Here is a 23,919-nt window from a genome sequence, read left to right on the forward strand (position 1 = left end):
GACAAGCCACTGGGCACAGAGTCGCCTTGGCCCTGATGCAAAGCTATCTCTCAGCCACTCCACTGACCTCCCGTAGCTTTCTTAGCTTTTCAGTGAAGGTCAGTGGAGTTATTGTAGGTCAGCAGAGGAAAAAGCCTCTAAATTCTTCTTATCTCAAAATAACTCACAGCAGCATCCCGCAGCTTTATAGGAGAAGCAAGGGAGGGCACAGTGGTCTGTGCTGAAATATTAAATATGAAATACTGCATTTCACAAATACATTATGAAACTTTGAAGTTTTTTATTTGTGACTGATGATGAGGTGGTACAAATCAGCTAGGCATGACTGCACAGTATAAAGCATGGTAAAAGGTTTTTTTGGTCAGATGCAAAATATCACTCCTCTTTTTCTACAGATTTACTCATCTAGTATAGTTTTTTTTTTCTCTAATCCAAGTCCTCAAGAGGAATATTTTGTGCTATTTTGCACTGACACTGGATAACAACATGAGATGGCAATGTGTGAAACACAGCAGACAAATACTTGAATGTGCAACAGTGAATGACTGAAAAGAATAGAAGTAATAGTAAACATGTTTTGGAAAAAAAAAGATAAGCAACATTAAAGTGTGCTTCATTTAAACATGTCACATTAATACTGAGGTGTGTGTGTTAATGTAGACATTAAAAAAATACTGCTTCTAAGGTGCTTATGTATTCATTTCACATTCAATATATACATATTTATACATGCCAGTCAGTCTGAGCAAAAATATCTTCTTTTTCCATATTTCAGATGAAAAACCAGATGTGGCTGCTGCTCAAAACACCACATATGATTTAAAGTCTAAGTAATGTGTCAGATATACTTGGTTTATGATAATATGGTGGAGGATGAACTCCTGTTAGCAGCCAAAGGCTTCTAAATTTGGCTGTGGCTGGAAAAATGAACTGTTCTACAGTACCAGTCACTTTGGCAGGTAACTAACCAGGCTTGTCTCTACTCTAAAAGGTTAGTAAAATAGTAACCGTGGCTTTTGAATCTTGAAATGTGGAAAGTTAGTTTACTCCCCGGCAGAGGAACACCTTTACATTTGTGTCTGTACATTTGCAGTTTACATTTTCATGTTTTCCTCTTCACCGGTGAGATCTTGATGTCTTTTCGTCCGACTGCAGTTCGTTTGTGTAACGTGACGTCCTCCTCTTCTTCTGTTTGTTGCTTGGCAAAGTTGACAAACACCTGCACAACAGACATACTGATTAAGTGAACTTATTTAGTTGAAGGAGTGGTAAGAACATCTTTTTTTACTGCCTTATGGTACAAAAAGACTATTAAGCCCTCAGCATTGATATTCATAGTTGATTTTGATCTGAAGCATTACTTGGTGATGTTAAAGCTATGTTCAACAGTTGGGTTTCGGTAAAAGTAAATGGTATATTCAAATTGAACATATTCATACATGAATTAAAAGTAAAGACATTCATTAAACATAGTGAAGTTTCTAATGAACAGTCTTGGGAGTCACTTCTCAGTCTTCTCATTGTCTTTGTTTATACGTACCTGGTCGAGTGTTGTCTGGGAAACAGAATAGTCTTCGATGCTGAGCCTGTCTTTATTGGCCACCACCAGCTGAAAGATCCTGGCAAGGGAGGAGGAGGAGGCAATCTCATACTGCAGCGTGTTGTAGTGTCTCTCCCTCTGAACGCAGCCTGGGAAGCAGCTCTCCATGAAGTTCTCGACAGGCTCCAGCTCGGGGGACAAGCCGGGTCTAGCTGCCTTGATTTTCATGGTCACTACGTAGCCGTCACCAAATCTGGATGAAGGAAACACCATGTAAAGATATTCTATATTTTCTCAAATTTCCTTATAATTCTGGTATTTGAATAGTACATTGAGACTGGAAGGTCATTCTTTGATATTGAAAACAGTACGTGGTGATTTAGAAGCTGTTCTGGAGCGATTCGATTGTATCACCTGATCTTAATCAGCAGTCATTGAATTTGAGGCAAAATCTAATCTGCTGAGGAAGATTGTGTGATACAGCTGAACTGCTACAGCTTCTAAATGGACCTTGTGGTGTGATTGTTTTCTCAAGTAACTTAACAGTTAACAAGCCTGCTCAAATACGGAAAGCATCTTACTTGTACTTGAGATGCTGAATGGTCCCCAGACACTTGAAGGTCCCATTGACCATGATGGCCAATCGAGTGCAGAGGGCCTCACACTCCTCCATACTGGTGGAAAACAACAGTAATCAATCTAATTTTTAATGCTGCTACTTCATATCTATGAGTAATAAATCATAATTTCACAGATTGCAATAACAAAATCATGCAAATACCAATCTAGTCATCATTTCAACAATAGTTCTTGGCAGTACAATTAACTGTATATATAGCTGTATTGGTCAGCTGTTGCAGCAAATGTGTGCAGTGGATTAATATCATTATTTGATATTGAACCTGTGTGATGTCAGCACCACGGCCCTTCCATCCTGAATGACACTCATGATGGCATTCCACAAGAAGCGTCGAGAGTGGGGGTCCATCCCTGTTGTGGGCTCGTCCTTAATACACACACACCGACAAAAAACAACAAACTTGACTCTCTGAGCACATAATTCCATATGAACAGAGACCAAATCCTTATCTCTATCAGCATATGGCAAAAGATCTCAGATTCATGCCAATTTGAATTGAACTGTGCAGTTGCCTGCCAATGTATAAAACATTCGAGGCCAGGCTTGACTGAACCCATATGGCTTCCCATCTGGATCCATAGACCATTTCATTGATAAATCCCTGCATAAAACCCAAAAATCCAAACAATGAGCTCATGAGCTCGTCCTCATTGGCTAACTCACCAGCAACACCAGAGCTGGGCAGCCAATCATTGCAATCGCTGTGGAGAGTTTGCGCTTGTTGCCTCCACTGTAAGTTCCTGCACAGTGGCCAGCGTACTCTGTCAGACCCAGCTTCTGGATGCCCCACTCTGCCACCTACAGGGGGAAAGGGAAACATATGTTTAGTGGCTACATACCATGGATTTAACCTCACAATTTTATTCCACCTGCCAAAACATCCTGGATACTGGTGCTCCATTTATAATCATGCGTTCCAAACCTAAATCTGAACCATGGTTGACTGACACTACTTGTGCTGTCAGACAAGAATGCAGGAGAGCTGAACGCAATTGCAAAAAAGACAGGTTGCAAATGTTTTTTGACATTTGACAGCCGGTGCGGATATCAGAAAATTGTCAAAGCTGAAAAGACAAAATACTTTTCTGATATTATTTCAAATAACTGTCACAAACTTCTTGTTCTTTTTATTACCATTAATGCTATTCTTAATTCCCCCCAAACTTCTTGTCTGGATGTTTGCTCAGAGACCTGTGACCCCCCCCCCCCCCCCCCCCCCCCCCCCCCCACCCACCCACCCATGACCCATCCATCAGGGTCACTTGCTCTGCTGTTTTTTTACCAGTTTGAGCCTGTGTCTCTCTCTCTTCTAAAGGAGATTTTTGATAATATAAAATCTTCAGTTTGTCCCACAAATATTGTCCCCCCTCACTTTTTAAAAGAGATTTGTGAGACTATTGGACCAAACATCCAAACAACAGCAGCAGTCTCACTTCAGGTGTTGTACTAGCAAATTTTAAGCATGCAGTAGTGCAACCATTGATCAGAAAATCTAATCTGGATACCTCAGCCTTCTCCAATTTTAGACCAATTTCTAAACTCCCATTCCTTTCAAAAATGTTGGAGAAAGTTGTACTTACAACAATACAATTGCAATCTCTTTTAGACATACACGGCATTCTTAAGGTATTCCAGTTTTCTAGCCCTTCACAACACTGAATCTGCACTTTTAAAAGTTTTCTTTATCTTTTATTAGCTACTGACTCCGGGCACTCTGCCATTCTTATGCTTTTAGATCTCACAGCTGCATTCGACACAGTAGACCATAGTATCCTTATCTATCGCCTGGAGCATTGTGTTGGCATTAAAGGTACTGTTCTGTAGTGGTTCAGGTTGACTGTCGACAGTTATTCGACTGACAGAAGTTTTCTGTCAGCGCTGGTGACTCCGTATCAGTGCCTCTTCCTTGTGGAGTCCCTCAGGGTTCTATTCTCAGGCCGTTCCTATTGTCCCTTTATGTGCTCCTCTTGGGGTCTGTTCTTAGAAAAGACAGCATCTCGTTCCACTGTTATGCAGACAACACTCAAATTTATCTGCCTTTGAAGGACATAAAAGCTTGGATGGCCTTAAATTTTTTAAATGTTAACGAGAGTAAAATGAAGTCCTGATATTTGGACCCAGTGGTATCTGTGAGGCCCCTCACATGGACCTGTGTTCCCTGGGACCATACATAAAACCCACTGTAAAAAATCTGGGTGTGATAATGGATGGTGATTTTAAATTGGACAAACAGATAAACTCAGTGATCAAATCAATCAGTGATCTTCACTGGCTCCCTGTACGTTTTAGGATTGATTTTAAGATTTTATTGTTTGCCTACAGATCATTAAATGGGCTAGCTCCAACCTAGCTCTCTGACATTTTACATCCACTAGTTCCATCAAGGTCACTCAGGTCCACTGACCAGTTGGCACTGGTTGTCCCGAAGTCAAGGTTGAAGCACAGGGGAGATCGTGCCTTTGCAGTTGTAGCCCCCAAACTCTGGAACGAGTTGCCTCTACATGTTAGGTTGGCCCCTACACTGCCTGTTTTTAAGTCCTGTCTTAAAACATATCTTTGTTCATTGACTTTTAACTCAATATGAGAGTTACCTTTCTTTGTCTTTTTGTCTGTTAAACTGGTCTTTGTGTGTTTTTATTGAGTTGTTTTATGGCTTTTGCTATTTTGATTGTACAGCACTTTGGCCAACTGTTGTTGTTTTTAAATGTGTTTTATGAATAAATTTGACTTTGACTTTGACTACATTAATCCAAAGTGCCAGGGCGCATACATTTTAGAATGGAGAACCCCACTGTTAGCTGAGCCTTTCATAATGATGTTACAGCAAAATTGAAAGGACAAAACAGACATTAGTAAACACTGAGCAAGAGTAAATTAAGGAGGATGCACAAAACAAAATAAAGTCAACAAAACAGATATCAAGCTCTCTATGCAGTGCTTAGACAAACAGTAGCTTCGGTGCACATACACTGAAAATTGACTTTATAGTGAAGTAGGAGACATCTTCCTTCTAGCAGTTAAACTTCAGAAGTGAAAAATATTTGTATACTCATAGATTTTGGATTTTTCAATGAGGGAGAAGAATTTTTAACAAGGCAATCGAACTTTTTTAGTGGAAAAACATATCAGACACAAATTATTATCCAAAGCAGAGTTAAACTTAAACATGTCTGTGGGGAATCTTTAAACTTAGTCAGTTTAAGATGTAAAGCAGATGGATTTTCACTCACTCTGGGGATCTCTGACTCAGGCACTCCTCTGAGACGAGCGTAGAGGTAGAGATGCTCCCTGCCGGTTAAAAGCTCATCGATGGCATCAAACTGCGGGCAATAACCCATGTTCTGGTGCACGTCCAGAATCTCTGTCAGAATGCTGCAAAGCAAACCACAAGATGTCACTCATTGCATTGAGCTGACAAAGCACGTAACATGACAGAAATAACAAAACATCAAACAAATCCAAATGTGGTTTAATGGATAATATTCATTATTTAAAACATGTCATCAAAAGCTGGGAGGAAGCTGATTCCTCTGAACAAAATTATATAAAAACTGAACTATACATTAACAGCATAAGAATGACATTAAATCTTCTTGTCAGTTGTATTAATCAATTTAATAGATTGATGGTTTATTAAATAGCTTTTAACCCATGCTTTCTTTAATCTGGGTTTCAACTGAGTATTTAGTATCCCATGGTGGTGCAGATGAAGTTTGAGAGGCTTTTCCACTCTGACAGAACAGAACTTTAAGAGGAAAACTGGGTGCTTTCAAATTGTTGGCATAAAAATTGGATATTTAATGGATAAAATATTGGCACACTGGCTCACTTTGCAACACCTCCGCTCCAAAAACTAATCTGGGACTTCAAAAACTAATTGTCGATCAAGCCCTAGTCCCAAGTGATTTTTTTTTTTCTTTTTAAAGACACGCGTGGGTTTTAGTCACAGAATGATTCAGATAGTTCCCTCTCACAGAATTATGTTAGAATGACCTTCTGGTTGTTTAAACTTTCTAAATCATTGGACTGTTTCTGATTCAGTTACCCGTCTGGAACTCAGTGCAGGGAAAAACCAAAGGCAAAGATCTAGCCGCTAACATAGTTTGTGTTATATCACCCAGGGACAAATTTCTTTTTGACTGATCTTTATGTACCTGTAACCAGCCACAGTAGCTTCCCCAGAGGTGACATCAGTGTCACCAGTCAGCATTTTGAAGGTCGTAGTCTTTCCAGCGCCATTAACTCCCAAGAGACCAAAGCACTAACAGGAGAAAAGACAAACAGGCTGTTGATATCAGGATACATTCAGCAGGATTAATGAAAACGAAAGGCTGAAATGCACTCAGTATTACAGAGTATGACTTTTAATAGCCCTATTAAGGTCTAATTTTCATATCGTGAATAGAAATGGCCATGTACAAGCATGTATTAATTAACAATGTGAGAACGTTAACACACAAAACAAGACCAGATACAAATAAACTTCAGTATCCTTGCTGGTGTTGGTCAATGACTACTGCATATTATGTGCATCTCCAACAGTCTCTAACAGTCTGAGTGGCAGTTTAATCAGTATGTATGTTTACTTCAGCTAGCACAAAGAGAGAAATTTCGAATATTGGAAATAAAAAGAGAGTAGTTGCTCTTGATGCAAACAAACTCAGTGACTTTACCTCTCCTGCAGGGACACCCACACAAATCTGGTCCACAGCTGCCCTCTTCCTGCCCGCATACATCTGTGCAGAAAAGGCAGGGAGACAATAACAACTGAATGTTTTGCTTTGTTTAGCACTTTTTAGGGCAGTGACAGAATAAATTCAAGAAGTAAAGTTTCTTTAAATGAAAAGCAATATGATAAACTGGAAATACCGCCTCACAGTCATAAACCTCCGCCGACCAGTCAAGTGGCGGTTTACACCCATGTCTGTCCAGACTCATATAATAATTGTAGTGAAGACTTTGAAGGAATTTAATAAAATGTATTAAGTGTATTTTCCTTGTATGTGTTCACATATTCGGCCAATAAAGCTGATTCTGATAGAGCACAAAGCTGTAGCCGTGACAGTAGACGATGCTTCAGATATGGATGTTGGTGCAAAGAAGCTACAAATTCTATAACATGGATGCTTCACACACATCTTCAACACGGCAGCACAGAAGATCTATACAGTCACCAGTTTCAAGGTGAGCATCCAAGATTAGTGTCATCAATTCAATTTCTGACCAAATGCAAAATATAGTCATAATCTCCCCTTCTGTTCCTGAGTGATGGCGTTGAATAATGGCAAGAAAGGTGTTTTTGCAGAACTTCATGATGTCACAGTGAAGTTGACCTTTGGCCTTTTGGATATATTTTATCCTATTAGACATTTATGTGAAATCTGGTCATAATTAGCGTATGAATTCTTGAGTTATGGCCAAAAACTTGTTTTATGAGATCGCAGTGACCTTTGACCACCAAATTCTAATCAGTTCATCCTTGAGTCCAAGTGGACATTTGTGCCAAAGTTGAAGAAATTCCTTGAAGGCGTCCCTGAGGTATCGTGTTCACTAGAATGGGATGGTCGGACGGACAGCCGGAAAACATAATGCCTCCAACCACGGCTGTTCCGTAATTTTAATTCAGTCATTAACAAAACTGAGAACAATATTTTAATCCTCCTATCATCTATTATTTTTTTATCATGTGAAGCCACATTTAATCTTTATACATGCCTGTTAGGGACTTGCTTACATGTAATGTGTAAGTTGTGTTTTGTCTGTGTTGTTGTGTTGTGTCTTCTTTTTGATTTCTGGATGGCCTAGTCTATATAAAGTTTAATATGGAATTGAGATATCATGAAGTTATGTAAAGTCAGACATGGTTGTCTTTTACCTTAGAGAGGTCTCTGATCTGCAGGATGTCTGACTTGCTTCCTCCATCATAAATTCTCTGCCTTTCTGCTGCCACATCGTCGTCTTCATCTTTTACTGCAGTCTGTTTGTAGTCTGATAACCTGAAGGGTGTGAGAAAAAATATCTGTCGAGAAGCATCTAATACAACAGAACTGCACTTTGTCTGCCAGTTACTTGGTTCTGACCCTGTTTTGACCTGGTGTAAAAGAACTCAGCAAGGAAAGGTCAGGACCACTGGTGTAATAACAAAAGTTGAGATGTTATGAATGTGAAGTTGTATGCTGATCTGTGTCAGCTAGTCCCTTACCAGTGGTCCAAGAAGAAACGATACTGGATCAGAAGATTGAGAATAAAGTAGACAAAGCCTTCCACTGCCATGAAAGCAACATTTTTCCCCACAAAGTCCCACCGGAAAGGGTCCGCTGTGTACTCCTCACCTGGAAACAGAAGCAAGGTCTATACTGAAAATGAACCCTTTGTTCAGTGAGTAAAAAGAAAAACCCACAGGATTTTATTTTATATAAACTTGGAGGCTGTACAAACATAATTTTCTGGACAGCAAGGACAGTGGTAACTCAAGACATGTTTTCTATTGTAAGAGTTTGTACATTTTTACCACAGTCTCACAAATCTGATATGACTCAGAAGCAACTGGTAATAGATTGAAATTGAGAGTATTTGATAGTACAATTTTATAAAAATTGATTGAAGAGATTATTGTCAAAACCAGATTATTAACCAAAACATGTATTTGTTGTATTCTATATTTAGTGATGGAAATTATCCTACATATAATGAAATAATGACACAAGACTCCTGGAACTTTGTCAAGTAAAATGGCCCATAAGTATATAATACTCACCAAATCTGGCATAAACATCAGTAACAGCCTGGTTCATGGCCATGTCTATAAGGCCTCGCCCCAGGCAGAAGTGAGGGAACACCAGCAGGCCTTTCTTCAGCCACTCATTAAACATCAGCAAAGACTGGTAAAAAAAACACACACACACACACACACATATACACTCAATCCATGTCTCACAAGTGCAGGACTGATTATTAACACGATGAACATATAAGCGCAGTATACACAATTATAAGACAAGATTTTGTTTACCATTGTGAGAGAAATTATTTGGGCTAAATTAAACTTATCAAAGATTGGACTCATTTCTAATGCTCAGTATTGTTTTATATGATGTGATGTGTCCTATACATGATGTCATGTCAGTGAAAACTGTTCAGGTTTGTTTTGCATACATGGACAAGAATAAACCAACACTATATACCAATATCAATAATAATACCAATCATTTTTGCCACCAGTGGAAAAGTATTCTCTTAAACAGAATTATCATGCTAATCTTATGCTTAGTGCATAAAGAAAACAAAGAAGATCTAAGTTTATGTGTCACACCAGCTCCAATGATTCTCTTATGACTCATCTGTTGTAGGATTCATCAGTGAGAGCAGAACAGAGGAGTACAGATGTGCGGTGGAGATAACCATCTGGTGAGAAGAACCATCTCCATTTTTTGACGGAGCAGGAAGTCACCTGTCACAATGACAGTAGCATCTGTGTTCTTTTTCCCTACTTCTGTCTGATCCTTTTCCACATTGTGTCTGTGTGTGTGAGTTGCCTTTTTCACACCTGGCCAACCCTCAGCAATCCACCAGGTACTCTCAGTGTGTTCAACTGCACGGCCTGTGGCCTACACTGTCTTCTTGTGAGCAATGGCGCATCAACAGCTGCGCTACAATATTTATTAGTCTATGTGTATATTTGGTGGTGTTCTATTCAGTCATTTTTGTCAGATTGTATACAACTGTTTCCACAGAATCTACTAGCTTTTGCAAAAAGTAGAACGGGAGGCAGAGCATTCAACTATCAAGCTCTTCTTCTGTGGAATCATCTTCCAGTTTCGGTCTGGGAGGGAGACACCCTCTCTACATCCAGCCCCTAGTTATGCTGCTGTAGGCCTAGACTACCGGGGGACTTCCCACGATGCACTGAGTTCCTCTCTCTTCCTTTCCCTCTCCATCTGTACGCATTCATGCCCCATTAATGCATGTTACTAACTTGGTATCTTCCCTGGAGTTTTGTGCTTTCTCGTCTTGCAGGTGACCTTTGGTTGCAGATCGCCTGCTGTCCCCTTGGTCCAGCTTGACGCCCACTGCTACCACTATTATTATTAGTCATATTTTCCCACTGCTACCACTATTAAGTAATATACATACAAGACCAAAGAGGCAATGAGAGATTCAAGTGTGTATATATTGCAGTGAAGGATTTAGAGCCCTGGGAGAAATTTTGATTCACAAATCAGATATTGATTCTGTATCAACAGGTGACTTTTTATACTTTTAACGATCTTTTAACACAGATGGATATGTCCTTACGCGATTGTTTTCAAAAAGCTCCAGGATGAAGGTGATGGCGCTGCTGTTGATGCCTATGAACAGGTTGATGCAGGACAGAGAGACATACGCAGTACTTGGGATGTTGAATATGTAGGACATCGGATACATCATGGGTGTAACTGACCACCTATAAGACAGGGGAAAGAGAAATATTTCAAAATGAACTCCACTTTTAGTTTTTTCTCTTCCCCTTGATGTCATTTATGCATTTTGTTCTTCTGTAGATTTCCTTGTTGTGTAAATTGGTTACTTTTCAGTTACTCTTGTTTCATTCAGTTATGAATTTGTTGTTGTTGGTTTTTTCAGAAGTGACATACCCTAATAAGGCCCTTTGGGTGCTCTCACAGCATAACACCTGCACAATCTGTTCTTCCCTTTAATACATTTTTTGTGTTTTATTGTTTTAATATTCTAAGCACAAAACAAAAATGAACCAAATAAATAAGCAAAGCCTTACCCATATAATAGAAGCAGTGCTATTAGAGCTGGCAAGTTGGATGGTGATGTGTAACACTTTTTGTTAAAAGCCATGAAAATGCCAACCACCATTGCAGTGCTGATAGTGTAGTTCATCTAGGGGTCAGATAAAGCATTCATATGAGAATATTGATTAGTATACAAAACTAATCAGATGTAAGAAAGACACAATCCAAAACATCTATCTGTGGGAAAATATATGAATAAACCATTTATTGCTTAAAATCAGTGTATAACGGAAGCTCTTTTATCAATGTCAATATTATGGGATGTACTGTATATCCTTACTCTAACCTCACTTCACTTACCATGTCCCAGAAGAAGTTGGCCACCCAGTAAACTAAAGGGCTGACCCCACTGACAAACTGCAGGTGTTTGGCCTTGGTCACACGCTCCTGGATGAGGTAGAGGACGAAGCTGGCAGGGATGAAGGACATGGCAAAAATCACACAGATCGCCACCACGGCGTCTACTGAAGTGGTCAACCTTTAAAAAAAAGAATCAGATAAGGTCATTATGGTATATTCTGGTCTGGCAATGTGAGGTCAACATACTAAAATGCCATATTTTAAGAAAGGTTGTTACACAAACTTACATTTGAATGATACATAGTAAGACACAGGATAAAAACTATATTTTTGGCTAAAAGATGCACATACAAGGTTAATTAAAGGATCAGTGCTAAGACACTATTTCGGATGAGATTTGATCAAAAAGTAGTTCTGTGTATTATTATTGATTGAAGTTTGGACATTCCTCAAAGTTGATCAGTTTATGACAAATTAAATACATTAAATTCTGCAATTCTTAATGTATTTGCATGCTACATGAAATCCAACATGGTGCCATAACAGAAAATTAAGCTCTTCCATATGAAGACGCTTGAAGCTACAGCCAAATAACACTTTGTAGCTAAAAATAAAACTAAGGCAGTAATTTGCACATATGGGCTCAGGGGGAACTTCAGATAAAGAAGTCATAATTATAAAATCATATCTATAATTTACTTTAATAGGTCTTATGAATAGGTCATGTAAAACTTACATCCAATCCTCATCCAGACTTATTTATATATATTTTTTTAATCATGGGAAACTAATATTGAAATGTCTAAGAGAAGCAGGTGTTTTAGCTGCTCAATAATCTACAATAATCAACCATAATCTACTGAGCTCTTGCGATTATAAATACTCACACAGTGACTTCAGAAAGCTGCTCTTTGGTGAGGTTTAGAGGATGATTGATGGCAGTGATGCCGAACTCGACAGGTTTGGCAGTTGGGGGTAGGAAGGCCCGTAGAATGGCATTATTGGCCACATTCATGAAGGCCACCATGGCGTGCCAGCCTTTGTTATTGTACCATACCTGACAGAAGAGAGCAGAGTTAATTGAACACATCTCACAACCTTCTGACTTGCTAATTGCAGTCCTGAGCATCACTAATGCACAATACAAGGACTTGTAAGCTGACTTTCCTCATGTATAACCTTCATTACTTTGAGTGGGAAGCAAAGCTATTAAACCAAGCACTTACAGCCATCAGTCAACGTCCCTGTAATATCACAGATGTTAAAGTTTGTAATGTAAAAGAAAAATGTCTCAAGTAGACATCAGAAAAGGGACAAGTGTTTGCACATAATTTCTGCCGCTTGCTGATTTGCTATTTCTGGAAAGAAATGCTCCTGCGTCACTGACGAACCACAGTGAAAATCGAACCACATACCTTTATGTTGAATTCACTTTCCATGTATCTTAAGAAAGGACCGATCTCTTTGAGTGCAAGTCCAGAATAGTAACCCTGCGAGAGACAATGCCCAATTGATTTTGTGGATTTCACACACTACTGCCTGTACATGTCTGTAATGAACAACAAGGCAATAATTACCCCTGTGATGTTCAACATTCGTCCAAGTTGACGGAAAACACTCTGAATGTCTTTGGGGTTGACGTCTAGGATTGGAAGCTGTCCTCCTACTGACAGACCGCCATATCTGAGGATAGAGAAGATTCACACTCTCTATCCCACATCAACTTGTCTTAAAATTGTGTTTCTTATGTAAACTTATCAACTGCACAAAAGGGAGATGAGATGGTACAAAATGATTACCTTTGTTCATTCACCCAGTATTTGCTCTTCAAACTGTGTAAAAAAAATCAGACATGATTTAGGAGAGAGGTAGTTTTTCAAATTATTTATTTAATTTCTCCTGGTTTTATCATTTGAATGCACATGTAAACTACTGTACATTAAAACCTACCTGGTTCTGATGAGATCAGGATAGGTTTTGACCAGGTAGTCAGAGATGTTCCTGTCCGTCAGATCCAGCATCGTGTCTCCTGTTGCTTCAGCCCGTTGGCGAGGGGGTAGGCCTCCTGCTCCGATCGGACAGATGGGCATCATGGTCAGCTTCTTGTTGGTGCTGCACTGGCAGGAAGGCGAGGGGTTTCTCTTGTTCCAATTAGGATTCAGTAAGATGTTGCTGAACACAGGGGAGACGTCAGGATTCTCCCACTCTGATGTATTGTTACTGCAGGGCATTCTGGATGTAGGTGAGTAGAGAAATACACATGTGAAAAGATAAAATTAGTCAGCATTGAGCTGCAGTATGTATGTATCTACTTGATACAGCCAATAGTTGATTAAATTAGTCTCTGTCGTCATTCACTGAATAAGCGAGGTCCAAACAACCAGTGTAGTTTTTTTTTACTGTAGTGATACTCACCCCAGTGGTTCTCCGTCCATGCAGCGGGTCCCCAGACCCGGTGGGTTAAACAAGCGCTCTGTGAAGCGTTTCATTGTGGGGTCAAAAGGTTGCTCATTACTAAATTGGAAAGACAAAATATAAAAGAAGAAAATCAAATTAATGAAATAACAACCAATGTTATTGTAACACATGACCGTGGGTTCATATAAATATGTATATGTTTATGGATCATTTGTTTGATAGTGTTCGTCATGAGATCTGACCTGAAGAAGGTGAACTGTGGCCCGTACATCCAGGGGGTCAAAGTCAGACTGGGATACTCCCCGAATGGAGGGACGATCATTGTGAAGATGAGAGCGATCAGGACAAAACTGGCAGGCAGGATGATCTATACATCCACAAAGATAAGTAAGTCATAACACTTTTGCACATCTATTATAAATGTAGCTGAAAAATGTAAAACATTGTAAAAAATAATACTGACTCATTTGCATGGGCATTATTTTTTTCCACCAGATTTAGATCAAATAAAGGTTTGTCAAAAACCCTCTGGCATTCAGATCAGATGTGGGGTTTTTTTGTTTTGTTTTGTTTTTTTGGTGTTTCTTTGATAAATAACCACTCGTCTGTTACCAAGTGCATCTGTTATCCCCCCTACCCCACCCCAAACGCTCACAAACACACACACACACACACACACACACACAATTAGTATATTCATCACATAATTCAAGTCTCAACATTTAATGTCCAACAAAGACAAACAGAAAATTCCATCCACCTATCCAGTCATTGTTGCATCCCTGTACCTGTGCCAGGAAGTCCTTCTGGCTTCGTGTGGCATGGTGGAACCTTTTCACTAGCAGAGCATGAAACTGCTTCAGGATCAGTGTTGTCCCTTTCACCTGGCTGGAGCCCTTCCCTGCACTGCTGTCTGATGCACCAGGGGTAGTGCCGTTAGTTTCCAACACGCCATTATGTTCTGTGGTTAACACACAAACAGCCTGTTAGACATAAGCACTGTGCATAAAATATACTGTATATGGAAGGAAAAACCATTGCTCCAGGGGCGTCTAAAGCACAGAGAGGAAGTGGTAGCAAGTTGGAGAAGCAGGCTTTGGATCAGCAGCCACACTGCTGAGATCTCACAGAGCAAGGCAGCTTAACTTCATTTGAAGTCGAGAGACATAAATGTGAGTTAATGTGTGAATTTGAAAGCATTGCTGTGCTAGAAAAGAGCACGCAAGCAGCAAAACTCTTCTAAATACTCCCTGCATTCTTGTTTATTTTACAAGCTGAACTTCCCAGACCTGGGTCACTTGAAATGCTCGGAGCTCCAGATGGATGAGACTTCACATAATTATAGCCATAAAATTTAGATGGTCACAAAATATGTAAATCATCAGTTTACTGAACTTTTCTGTGATGGATATATTACTTAACAATAGTCAGACTGTCCTCATGTGACAAAACTCACATAGAAAAGGGAGTAATATAAAATCTAATTGATAAATACCAAAAATTCCTTGCAAATACTGATTGACCCAAGTCCAGTTGATTCAAAACAGCTTTTATATTGCCAGAATTTTGTCGAATTACTCTCAAGACTCTGACCTTCATTTCCCTCTGCACCAACTTTAGTGCCGTTGCTTCTCTGCTGTAACATCCACTGTTCTAAAGGTAAGAGTGCACAGGTGAGACACAAACACACACAAACTAGGGGGTTAAAACTGACAAATGATGCATCAGACCACATGTAAAGACTAGACAAGTAGTTGATGTTCAAGTTAGGGAAGTCACAATAAACACATAATAAAACACAGGCGTGAGGCAAATGGATTAACAACACAAGAGAGAGACAGGGCACCAGGTCAGAAATTCAATTCCAGGAAAAGGCTGTGTGGAATATCAGTGGTGGTATTTACCAGGAGTGGTGGCATTATTCGCTGCTTCTCCATCTGCAGTGACCTTTATGAATATCTGGAAAGAAAAAAGAAAAAAAACTTCCTTAACTTTCAAAACTTTTCATACATTAAATATGAGTTCTTCCTTTAACTTCAGGAGTTATAAGAGATAACGTTTTCATTGTCCTTTGTTAAACTTTCACTCCATAAAAAATGAGATGTATTAAAATCTGGACAGGATGTGGTCACACGCAAAATCCTCTATCTTACCGGTAATTTTTATCTTTCATTGAGTGAAAAAAATGTCATATTATTGTCTTGATTGTGTTGAATATTGATTGTGTTGATAATTTCAACCTGTTTCCGAAACAAATCAACAACTCAGGAATGTTTTAGAATTAAAGTGAGATTATATAACTTTCCATAGAAAAAAAATCACATTCTTCCTCTTAAAAATAAAGAGTTGAATTTATCAGCATTAAAATGCACCTTTGCTCAATTCAATACACTCTTTACACCTTTTTCAATTTTACCTGATCTAACATGAACAGTACCTTACAATGGTTAAAGCTAATGTTAGCAAATAGATTTAGTTGTGAAACTGACTTTATTGAGTATGTTCACTGATTTTATGAATTCATATCTAGGTTTGCTATTTAATATTAATTGTTATGGTACATTTTAGCATTTTAAAAGTATCATGCATTTAGTACTTGTGATCAGAGTGTCCACTGTTCAAAAACAAGTTCACTTTTTCTTTCTTCTTTCTTCTTCTGCTTTTTTTGTTTTCTTTCAAGCTACTGAAACAAATTTCTTCTTTAAACAAATTGTATCTGTAGTGGAAACAGGTTGAAATACTCTCACATACCGGCAGAAAGATGACAGATTTTTAGGACTCAGTAAAATAAATTACTTGATAAGATAGAGATTTTTGCATCGTAGTCAAAGCTTTTCAGCAAATCAAAGATTGTAGTACCACAGAAGGAATATGCACCGCCACCCAATTTCTTCAGCTCAAGGTGCTTTCATGAAGCTGAAGAAATTGGGATCCACCACAAAATCCAAACTACCCAAAAGGAAGCTCTTATTTATCTTTTTTGATTCAATGTAAAAACAGGATGTCAACAGATGGAAACTGAGACGTCCCTACCTCCTCTAGTGATGTATCTGAGATGCCAAAACTGCTGAGGCCCATGTCAGCAAGAGTCTCCTCCAGTTCCCTAAATAGGCTGGCATACGCCCGATGCTTGAAGCCCTTATTGGGGAGCAGATAGGTCAACTCCTGGCCGATCATCTCGATCAGCTTGGCTTCGGGGACGTGGTGGTGGATGAGGCTTGTTATGCTCTCAATATCCCCTGGGAAGAAGGACAAAATCATACAGAGAGGAGGTAGTGAAGAGGAAAATGTTCCAAAAATACAGAAACAATACAAGGACAAATTATGCAAAAAAAACAAACAAAAAAAAACACTATTATTCAAGTGCTAAAAATGCATGAGTAATTTTGTGCTTGACAACCTTGTGGCATTGCATCAAAAACAGCGTCCTCAGGCAGAATCAGGAGGACAAGGCACATGGGTCAATATCTCCACTAAATTATTAATGTGAAACAATAGTGTATTCTGTTCCTGGCTCTGTTATACAAGTTTGGATGACACTCTATCACGCACACACATACACACATCCCTGCAGAAGGATTTTCTCCTGCAGATGTAACAAAAAAAAAAAAAATAGATTGACACTTACCATCCAGAACTCTGTCGAGATGCTGGGACTGGTACTGAGACTGATCTTTGTATCTGGTACATATGGAGCAAGAACAGGAGCAGTCTGAGGCACAGTCGCAGTCGTTCTAATGGAAACAAGCAAAAATAAGAATACCTTTGACAGTGCAAAAAAAACCTTGAGAGAAAGCTGACACTTAAACGGAATGGAAAAGCAGGTATTTTCTAATGCAGGATAAACCGACAGGGCAGAGATTATGCAGATTATGATTGGGCTTTTGGGTGATTTTGTGTCAAAAGTAGAATTTACCTCCTTCTTTCTAAGATCCTTTATGCGGCGTACGAGTGTCAGATAGAAGCCCACTCCGAAACAGTTTTTGAGAAAGAGGGGGGAACCGCAACAGTGGAGTTCTCCTTTGGAGATGATGGCGATGCGGTCGCTCAGCAGGTCGGCCTCGTCCATGTGGTGAGTGGACAGAATCACAGTACGGCCTGCACAAGAGTACTTTTATTGGCATGTCATCAGAATCAAAGGACGTTTTCAGCACATTCCAAGTGAACAAAAAATTATGGGTCACCACAGCTTTCAAGTGCTTTGCCAACAGATGCTAAAATGTATTGATTTTCTGACTACAACTTTTTCTTTTGTTGTAGCAGTGTAGCTGAATTTTTCCGTTTGATCAGTTCACTACTTAATGCAAGTGCCTGAGGAGAGCTGTGAAGCTGCAAAAGATTTGGCTTCATTCTTCAGTGTCGTCAGTGCAACAATAAAATGTTTCGGGGGTGAAATGTACATCTAGACAGTTAGCGCATGGAGCTGAAGAGATAAAATGTTCACTTGAAGGGGATAAAATGTGGAGCTAAAGGGATGAAATGTGAATCTGCATCCGTGACATTTTTACCAGTTCTGTATTTCAGTAGGAGGTCCCAAATGGATCTCCTGGAATAGGGGTCCACTCCTGAAGTAGGCTCGTCCAGGATGACAACCTTTGACCCTCCGACAAACGCCATGGCAACTGACAGTTTCCTCTGCATACCACCTGTAGTGTTTGTGAGGGAAAGATGGTATGACAAAAGAAATTAATTACATTCTTTTTTTCATTTTCTCAATGAAACACACACATAGAAACCAGCGGTCCACCTGAGAGGTTCTGAGCCTCGTCATCTCTCTTGTGAGGCAGTCCCAGGTCCACCAGCATGTCCTCAACCTCCCTCTCCGCCTCCTCCTGACTCCGACCCTTCAGCAGTGAATAAAATAGGATGTGCTCCTCCACTGTGAGACTGGAACAAAAACAGGGCAGCAGTAATAACAATGTTTACAGAAGAGGACTGTAAAATTGTTGTTTTGAGATTTTTTTGAATGTATAAATGATTTAAAAAGATGGGAGTCTGGATGGGGGAAGTAAATCAGTAACCCTGGCTTTCAACAGCCACTGTCAAAGCCACTGTTTTTGATTTTTAAAGAATATGCATTGATTTTAACAAAGTCAGCGCCTCACTCTATTACAACTGAAGACACTTTAAACTTTCAAAGTTCAATTAACAACTTTTAATAAACAATTTTTGTCTGGTCTTCAACGTGAATCGTTTCCCTTCCTTCTTTCATTCTTTCTCGCTGTATATCCAAATGAAATACTGTGTGAAAGTAATGTTTTGCTTTCAGTGAACTGTATATTCACATTAAACTGACTTGAGCACTGTTGTTTGCATCTGAAAGGAACTCACTGCTTGAAGAGGATGTTGTACTGAGGACACATCCCCATAGAGGAGCGGATGATATCCATGTCAGTCCTAATGTCTCTTCCATTAATGTAGGCTGTGCCAGATGTCGGAGGGAAGAGACCAGTCAGGATGGACCTGGACAGAGCAGAAAAACACATACAGTACCAGTGCCATGACAAATACAATTCTGTGCTGGGACCTCGTGTGTGAGGATAGACTTCTGAATCGCCACCCACATTCAGTCTGAATCTCTATAAAAGGCTATGAAAATGATGTCTCTAAGAAAAATAGCCAATTTAAAAAGAAGTAAATATCTGATTGTCCTGTTCAAATGAAAAATTATTGCCAGCAGCTCAGAAAACTGGAGGCTGCTGTGAAAAGCCATGCAAGTATGAAAAATTGTTAAAGCACTGTAAATGTAGGAGATATGTTCTAAATGCACCAGCTAATCTCTGAGACTGCATAAAAATTCTAAATCTTTGACCTCAATCCTACCGACTGGGGTACCCGCAGACCCCAGAGGTACTGTATACTGTTTGTCATATCTCACAGGTGCCTTATTTTATCATTCCAATTTTTCATGACTTTGTCAATCAATTTGTTCCTAATGACTTCATGTCATTGTTTTCTGTTTCTGTTTTAATTAATGCTTTTTAAAAAATACCAATGTATTGGGGTCCTGGGGGACCCCAGTCAAAAGCACCCAAATCCACCTATTCAGTTTTAATAGATGGAACTATTTATCGAGGGTCTTAATTCAAAGTATCACACATTATCAGGGGGGTAGGGGCACTCTGTCAGTCATTTTGAAGGCTTTGTGGAAAGACTGTACTTGGGATTAAAACTGCAATTTGTATTAAAGACAAGTATATATTTTCATTTTGCACAATATGCAAATTAACTGTAACTTTCCTAAAATAATAATAATCTGTTGTTGTTTTTTCAGACGACATGAATAACATACAGACGGTGGGCAAATTAAATGAAAAACCTGAATAAAAGAGTGAAGAAACATATGAAATGCAGATGCTTCCATGCACCATTTAAATAAAATGCAAGGGCCTTTACAGTCACCAGATCTAAACCAAGTTAAACACCTATGGAAGATTTTGGACCAATGTGTAAGACAATGCTCTCCACCACCTCCTCCATAAGACCAAATGATATAATATAAACTTTCATCTTCAAATCTATTTAGTGATGTCTGTGATTGTCTCTGCTATGTTTGTTTTTCTTTCTATCTGCTGTACTCAGGTCTCTCTTGCAAAAGAGATCTTGATCTCAATGAGATTACCTGATTAAATAAAGGTTGTATATATAAATGAGGGACTCTTGTGGAGGAATGGTGTTCATCCCTCCGATAGCATCTCACAGACTCACAGCACTGAAGCTATTTTGGAGGCTCATGGTGGCCTGACTCTATACTAAGACACTTCATGTTGGTTTTTCCTTTAACTTGTCATCCATCTATAACTAATAATGCTTTGAGAAGAGATAAGTTAACATTTTGCTATGATGGTTGTTTCTTACAGTAGTTTATTCTTGGGGTCTCCAGGGACCCCAGTCGCTAGCCCTTGTATGTCAAATATGTTGGTAGGATGAGAGTTAAAAAACTTAACATCTTTCAATATTGTTTTAATATTTTTTTAAACAAATGCTATGAATTTGTGAACATTGCATTTAGTAACTTAGGTGATTCATATATTCATGACTTCAGCTTACATGGTGGTGGTTTTTCCAGCCCCATTGTGCCCCAAGAAGGATGTGATCTGGCTCTCGTAGAAATTGATATTGAGACAGTTGACAGCAGGACGAGACCTTCCGTGAAACACCTTCACCAGGTCTTGGATCTGTACCCCCAACACCAAGCCTACTGGGTCAGACTCAAAGAACAACTGGCCTGTGTGGGGAAAAGGATAGAGGAGGATTGAGGATTTTACAGTTTTGTGGGGCCACAATCACTCTGTAAGAAAGGCGTAGTTTTCTGTTAGTTCAAAAACTAACAGTCAAAAGAATGACCTGTTTTAATTAATCTCCTTTCCCCTATTTTCCCTTGCTTTACTTAGCCATGAAAGCCTAACACATGTATGTACCTTAAGGTACAACTAACATTAGCTTGGTTGGAGTTTTTATCTGGTTTGACACTGAGGATTGGTGTTCAGTATCCTAGAAACTTCTAAAACTTTTAACTATTTAACCTTTTAACACTTGCAGAGGATAGCAGCAACACCCTGCCTGTCCACCAGATGTCCTCAGTGTGTTACCCACATGCAGTTTGGCCTCGCCTCCTTTTCAGTTCTTACTACTTCTTCCCGAGCCTCAGTTCTCTTTGGTTCCTCACCTTCCTTCACTGAGTCCTGACCCTCCTCCTCCTGATTTGGAGTTTCCTCCTGTCGTCTCAGCAGCTCCTTCTCTCTCTCCAGTCGATCCCTTTTACTTTGGTGCTTACAGGCTTTCCTGCTGGCTGCGCCGTTACAGGTGTATGTCTCTGGTGTGCCCCTGCTTTCAACATCCTTCTCCATGTTTTCTGGTTCAAGTCTCTCAGGATCTGGAGGAGACAGACAGGAGAATCGTTTTCTGATTGTGTTTGGTTTAATTGAGAAAAGTTCTCCTCTCACAGCCAACTACAATGGACTGGTGGGGTACATGTGCTGTATCTTGCTCTTTGCTTGCTGCATTTCATGCTTCTTAACACCATCAGTATGAAAACTTAGCAGAGGAGATGGATATTTATATTTGTGCACTCTCGATATGCAGTTACATAGCTTGAAAAATACTTTGCTTGTATGGGAATTAAATGGAAATATAGTTTTCTTATCCTGCTTGCATGTTTTTATTTATTAGCTTGTTTCCTGCTTGCTTTGAGATGTCCTTATCTCTACTTGTATTTATGAAATACGATAAAATGCTATGAGCAGTAGTAACAAGTTTCCTCAGTTTCATTTTCCTGGGAAAGCTGTGAGTAATTTTGCTCTTCTGTTTATTCATACTTTGTGACAGTTTAGCCTGTGGTTGGACAGACCAGGGTTCGGGCCCTGAGCCGCCAAGAATGCACCGCATAAAACTGTCTTTTACCAAGATACTGATTAAGTTCCAGCTCCAGGCGTGCTGTTTCACAGTGTAATGGAGAGGACAAGAGAGAAAATCTTTCTTTTGGAGCCTCAACTCATTATATACCTGATATTAACCTTTCCGATACAACAACAGTTTTCAAGTGGGCATTAGATGCCTTTTCTACAGGCAATTAGTTTTGAAGCAAACGATAAGAGCAGGCATTCACTTCTGACACTACTTGCAAATCTGATGAAGTGACAACCCTCCAGTCACAGAGTGCTCTACAGTTAACATATATAGTACATATATGAAGCGTATCAGTCAGTAATGCTAACCTTGATCAGCCATTTCTCTGTTTGCGGATGCAGCTCTTTGCCAGTATGACGGCTGGAATGGGAAGTAGAATGGCCGACCAATGCCGTACTGTCCTGTGGAGGAGAGATTTAGTATAATTCTCACTCAAATAAACTCTTTCCACCCACAAAGTCTTAAAATATACTGTATAGTATTTTAGGAGCCCAACCTGGGAAGACATTATCCAGATACCAGGCCAGGACAGCGTAGAGGACAGCATCAATTATCATCATGAGGATGGAGGTGAGGAAAGAGTAGGAGTCTTTCTCTAGCGGGCTGGTCTGGATGTTATCCCACTGCAGACCCAAACCTTGCTCCTCGTACCGTGACAGGTATTCTGTCCCAAAGCCAAAGGCCACTGGAGACAAAAAGCTCTAGAGTAGCAGAGGGATGCAGAAAGGATATTAATTCTATTTTGTGACTAGAAGTGGAGAATATCTACATGAAGGAAAATTTCAACATTTAATGTCTTAAGATTCAATTTATCAATATGTGTGTTGAAAACAACTTGGAAATTTACATATATATTCCTATGTTGGGAGTAATCCTGTCTGTTCAAACAATGATAAACATTTGTCTGTATTTTAGCACAGTTATTGAACTAGTAAGAGGGGTTTATGATGCATTTTTCTGTATTTGTATAATCCCTTAAACAAAAAATCAAATCGACATACAGCAGCCATCTTCATGTTCACGGTGATGCGGTCCTGCCAGGCGAAGCAGAGGATGTGGGGCAGGTAGAGGGTGAAGTAGATGATGCCGCTGCAGGCAGCTGCCAGGTTGGCCTTGTTGAAGAACACACTCATAAGGAAACACTGCATGATGGTGGTGACAGTGAAGGTCAGCAGGAAGAAGAAGACAAGGATGGGGTTGCTGTAATTCAGCACCTTTCCACCCTGAGACACACAAAAAAGAAGATATTTACTACACGACAATACCCGATGTGACTTTCACTTACAAATTGGAAAAGACAGATGTGAACAAACAGATGCAGGGCAATAAATACTCCTGATATGCACTAGAAAATTAAAAGAAATTATATAACTACTCATCTAGACACCAAAGTGAAACATTAAACAATTTCTTGGAGATATATTAGAACGGAATAGCTACTCTGAAGTAATAGTTGTGTCATGTGCAGAGCAATAGCAGAAGAAAGGTAACTCCACCGGCTGTTTGAGTAATAACTAAACAGAGCTTTTTAAAAGCATCCACAAGAGGTCACCATTACATGCTACTAAACATTAATCCTCCAAACCAGCAAATAAAACTTGACTCTAGTTTCACTATCAGAATAACCTCCTCCTCTCTTCAGCTGCCCCTGTTTTCTCACCATGACGATGGAGGTGAGCAGCGCTGTGCTTGCAGTCATCATGATGAAGCTGTCAATGAACCAGGTGTACCAAATGACTCCGTTGTCAACCCCCATTGCTTTGAGAGTCTCCTTGAGGCGCAGCTCCTTCTCCAGCACGATGCTTTTCACA

The 23,919-nt window shown here is 39.6% G+C and overlaps 1 protein-coding gene across 2 annotated transcripts; it reads right to left on the minus strand.

Annotated features, from left to right (window-relative positions):
• Positions 1-260: 260 nt before the first annotated feature.
• On the minus strand, positions 261-23,913 carry LOC137194468 (retinal-specific phospholipid-transporting ATPase ABCA4-like). 2 transcript variants are annotated; one of them, XM_067606380.1, is made up of 36 exons: positions 23,769-23,913; positions 23,110-23,331; positions 22,605-22,809; positions 22,417-22,509; positions 21,369-21,575; positions 20,750-20,927; positions 19,031-19,162; positions 18,447-18,586; positions 18,208-18,345; positions 17,616-17,797; positions 17,328-17,433; positions 16,733-16,938; positions 15,604-15,658; positions 15,293-15,352; positions 14,488-14,660; positions 13,942-14,066; positions 13,697-13,795; positions 13,232-13,513; positions 13,081-13,113; positions 12,859-12,964; positions 12,697-12,771; positions 12,169-12,338; positions 11,282-11,459; positions 10,954-11,069; positions 10,476-10,623; positions 8,938-9,061; positions 8,383-8,512; positions 8,056-8,176; positions 6,854-6,916; positions 6,335-6,441; positions 5,411-5,552; positions 2,844-2,978; positions 2,443-2,546; positions 2,122-2,214; positions 1,541-1,793; positions 261-1,219 (listed from the first exon to the last, which is right to left on the minus strand). In XM_067606380.1, exons 1-36 carry the CDS (start codon positions 23,862-23,864, stop codon positions 1,103-1,105), a joined length of 4,914 nt encoding a protein of 1,637 aa, XP_067462481.1. In that variant the 5' UTR covers positions 23,865-23,913; the 3' UTR covers positions 261-1,102. The 2 variants fall into 2 exon arrangements, with proteins under 2 accessions (XP_067462481.1, XP_067462482.1); XM_067606381.1 differs by lacking the exon at positions 15,293-15,352.
• Positions 23,914-23,919: the final 6 nt, after the last annotated feature.

The sequence above is a fragment of the Thunnus thynnus genome, chromosome 12, assembly GCF_963924715.1.
Source record: "Thunnus thynnus chromosome 12, fThuThy2.1, whole genome shotgun sequence".
NCBI lineage: Eukaryota > Metazoa > Chordata > Actinopteri > Scombriformes > Scombridae > Thunnus > Thunnus thynnus.

Excerpts from the sequence above, each read along its gene's own strand:
- LOC137194468 (XM_067606380.1), bottom strand. The coding sequence starts at position 23,864 with ATGGGGGTTGACAACGGAGTCATTTGGTACACCTGGTTCATTGACAGC. Across the intron at positions 12,965-13,080 it reads TACTGGGTGAATGAACAAAG|ATATGGCGGTCTGTCAGTAG; the intron begins GTAATCATTTTG and ends CTCTATCCTCAG. Across the intron at positions 1,794-2,121 it reads ATTCAGCATCTCAAGTACAA|ATTTGGTGACGGCTACGTAG; the intron begins GTAAGATGCTTT and ends TCCTTCATCCAG.